The following is a 3,743-nucleotide window of genomic DNA, read 5'->3' as shown; positions in this document are numbered from 1 at the left end:
CTTCCTGCTCCTCTGATGCTGCTTGGCCTGCTGTGTTCATCCAGCTCTACACCTTGTTATCACACTATTTGCCTTCCTGGTTGCTTGCTGCACCTGCCTTTGTACATTCATATTTTTCAATCTAGCACCATTTCAATAAGGAGCAGCAGCTCATTGAGTCTGTTTCATCATGCAATGCAATCGTGGTTGATCTGATGATACTCAGCTCCACTCTCCTCCCTTGTCCCCGCAACCCTCAAGCACTTTACTCCTTAAAAATCCGTCCATCTCAGCCGTGAATATACTTAATGATCTGCAGCCCTCTGCAGTAAAGAATTCAACAGATTCACTATCCTCTGACAGAAGAAATTTCTCATCTGTATTAAATGGGAGACCACTTACTCAGATATTAGGTTTTTCCATGAAGAGAAATAACCTTTCCTAATCTAGTCTGTTAAATCCCTTAAGTGTCTTGCATAATAATAGTCTGTCTTTCTGGTTTGCACACCAAAGGTATATAACTTCATGTTTAGCCACATTATATTGCATCTGCCATGTGTTTGCTTACCGGTTCAATTTATCTAAATCACCTTGAAGCCTCCTTGCATCCTCCTCAAAACTCACAATTCCTGCCCACCTTGGTATCGGCTAATCAACTTGTTCAAAGATGTTATTACACCTCTGGAGCAGGTGGGACTTGAACCCGGGCCTCTTGTCCAGGTAAGGAAATTACCACTGGACCACAAGAGGGCCCCCAAATTAGTATCTTTCTTGTCTCTATGATCATTTTTACTTTGGACTCTCCAGACCTAAACAAATTGCAGCTCAACATGTTAGTGATCTCCAGTAGCAACAAATGCTCTTACCCCTGTAATGGTGAATAACTCCCTTCACATAGTTAGCCCAGCAAGGTATGCCAGGACTCAGAGGCTTTGATTCAGTTGGCACAGGAAATTCCAGTTGCTTTGGTTCATCTGCCTCCTTTGCAGTAGTAAGTAACGAAATGATCCCATCTGCACTCTGACAGCCGACAACTACTGTGACCATTGGGAGAGCCTTAAGGAATAACAGATTATTAGCCACCAGCCATCAACCATTTCAAAAATCAGACTACTAAAGAATCTCTTTTCTCCTTTTCTTTTCAAGCTTCTCTTCCTAATGTTCACCGCTTTGCTTTAAATCTACACCTCCACAAATGAAACACTCATACAGCACTTAAAAACATATTTTTCCAAGCAACATCATTGATTTATATAGCAGCATTGACAGAATCAGAAAGTGCCAAGCCATTTTACAAACAACACAGGTCACTCTGATTTGTACTGTTATAATGTACAAAGTCTGGCAGGAAATCATAGCAGTCAGGCAGCATCCACGGAGAGACAGAGCAGCTAACAGTTTGATGCTGCCTGACTCTCTATGATTTCCAGCATTGTTTGCTTCCTGCACAGATTCCAGCATCTGCAGTAATTTGCTCCTATAAAGTCTGGCATCCATCTACCCATCTCAGTATAGCAGGATCCCACAATCTGTAAGACCTGGTTTTCTGTTTTAGTGACAGTGGCTGAATGATTGGTCAGGATTTGGGAGAGCACGCTCCCCAGCTGCCCCTCTCCCTCCCAGTCCAGAAACCCTCCTCCCCATTTTTCCTCAATTTCACCCCTGCCCACAACTTCTTAGCTCTCTCTCTCTCTCCCCCTCTCCTCCCTCTGGCTTGTCAATCAAGTTCTTTCCCACCCCATTTCTATCCTCCTCCCCATTATCTCAAATTCATCCCTATCCCTCAGCTCATCCCTTCTCCCACCAAGCCTTCTCTCACACTTGGCTCATCTGTTCCCTTTAGTAAGACTCCTGACTCAAAGTACTTCCCTCAAACCCCTGCCACCCCTTCCTCAACAGTGGCTCAGTGGTTAGCACTGCTACCTCACAGCATCAGGGACCCCGGGGTTTGATTCCAGTCTCGGGCAACTGTTTATGTGGAGATTGCTTTGTTCTCCCTGTGTCTGTGTCGGTTTCCTCCAGGTGCTCTGGTTTCCTCCCACAGTCCAAAGATGTGCAGGTTAACCACTGGAAATACTGGGTTACAGGGAAGTGGTGGGTCTGGATGGGATGGTCTTCAGAGGGTTGGTGTAGAGTTGATGGGCTGAATGGCCTGCTTCCACACTGTAGAGATTCTGATTCTCCAGTCTCCATCTCTTCACCACTCCCTTCACTCTTCAACCTCCCGAATGCCATTCCTCCCCATACCCTCACGCAGAAACTACCCCCTCTCCCCTCCAGCCCTTCCCATTCCCAACCCCCAGACACAAACTCTCTCCTGCACAACCAACTTCCACCCCATCTGCCTCACTTCTCCCACTCCCTCATTCTAAACCCTCTTCCTCCACCTTTCTCTAATGACTTTCTCTAATGTCTTGCTTCCCTCCCTCTCTCCTAACCATTCGGCCCTCCCTCACGCTACTCTCCCACTCACCACGGGCAATACGAATCCCTGATTATAGTCTGTGTGCTCTCCGATAAGATTCACTCTTCCCGGAGCGGCCACGCCGACTTTGGGCTCGTACATCGGGTAATTCTCCCTGAAAACCCGCAACGCGTCCTCCAACAATCTTCCAACCCCGGACTCCGCCATTACCATCCAAGGAAGCGACCAGCCATACTCTCTCCCGTCACGCCAACCGCACCCATCTGTCAATCAAACACCAGCATCGCCCACACCCACCATCCTACTCGCTCATCACACTGTCAATCAAACGTCAGCACCGCCCAAACCCACCATCCTACTCGCCCATCACGTTGTCAATCAAATTTCTACACCACCCTCACACCCATAACCGCCCCAGCCACCCGCACGCAACTGTCAATCACATACAAGCCCGCCTCCTCTACCCCATCTGCCAATCAGACATAAACGCCACCGCCCACTGGCACCGCCCATCCCTTGCCCCCGCGTGTCGATCAAACACCAGCCTAGCACCTATTTGTCAATCAAACCGCCGACGGTGAATGGCAGGCGCCGGCTCCGCCCACTCACCGCCGCTCCTCCACAGCCGCGCCTTCCATTGGTTACCAGGGGACACCGCCCCTCTGTGTGTCATACCCTAGTCCCACCTCATCGATGCTGATTGGTTGCGGATTTCACACCCTCATGGTGAATGGAATAATATGGGCTGTGTGTCAGGAATGTATTGTCATTTGAACAGTATCCCCAAATCTTGGCCACTTATTGATTCTGATTTGTTCGTCGTTCAGTTCTGTTTAAATTGCTCTGTTCTGCCAATGGCACCAATCTCTCCCGTTGAGTTTGAACAACCCTATCAAATCTTCTCTCAACCTTTTTTCCAAGGTGGTCAGTCCCAGCAATTCCAAATCTATGTACGCAACTGAGTCTCTCATGTTGCAAAACTTTTCAGATCCTTCATACAATGTGTTACTCCACTGGACTCAATACTCTAATTGACTAATTTATAAAGGTTCATCATTACTATAATGTAACTATAAATCGCAATATCCCACATGGAGTAACCACTTTTTTGGTTCATAGATTGAAAACAAGGAAGACGAAACAAAACACAAGTTGCTGGAAAAGCTCAGCAGGTCTGACAGCATCTGTGAAGAAAAAAATCAGTTATCGTGTCAGTCCGATGACCCTTCCACAAAAAGGTTGACGATGGTTTCAGAAATTAGAACATGCAAGAAGACTGATGCATAGAGGCAATGTTACTTTTTTAGGGCATTGAATCCAAGCAAATTGGCAGTACTTG

The 3,743-nt window shown here is 47.0% G+C and overlaps 1 protein-coding gene across 2 annotated transcripts in view; it reads right to left on the bottom strand.

Moving 5' to 3' along the window:
• galk1 (galactokinase 1) overlaps positions 1 to 2,652 on the bottom strand; it is a 30,580-nt gene extending 27,928 nt beyond the window's left edge. For both annotated transcript variants that reach the window (XM_048610724.1, XM_020531006.2), the window contains exons 1-2: positions 2,453 to 2,652; positions 846 to 1,035 (exon numbers count right to left, since the gene is read on the bottom strand). In XM_048610724.1, coding sequence (XP_048466681.1) covers positions 846 to 1,035; positions 2,453 to 2,617 — 355 coding nt within the window. In that variant the 5' untranslated portion in view covers positions 2,618 to 2,652. The remainder of the gene's footprint in view (positions 1 to 845; positions 1,036 to 2,452) is intronic.
• Between the last annotated feature and the right edge of the window lie 1,091 nt (positions 2,653 to 3,743).

This window comes from Rhincodon typus, chromosome 23 (genome assembly GCF_021869965.1).
Source record: "Rhincodon typus isolate 14 chromosome 23, sRhiTyp1.1, whole genome shotgun sequence".
NCBI classification, from domain to species: Eukaryota; Metazoa; Chordata; class Chondrichthyes; order Orectolobiformes; family Rhincodontidae; genus Rhincodon; species Rhincodon typus.
This window is presented reverse-complemented; position numbering and strand designations above follow the sequence as displayed.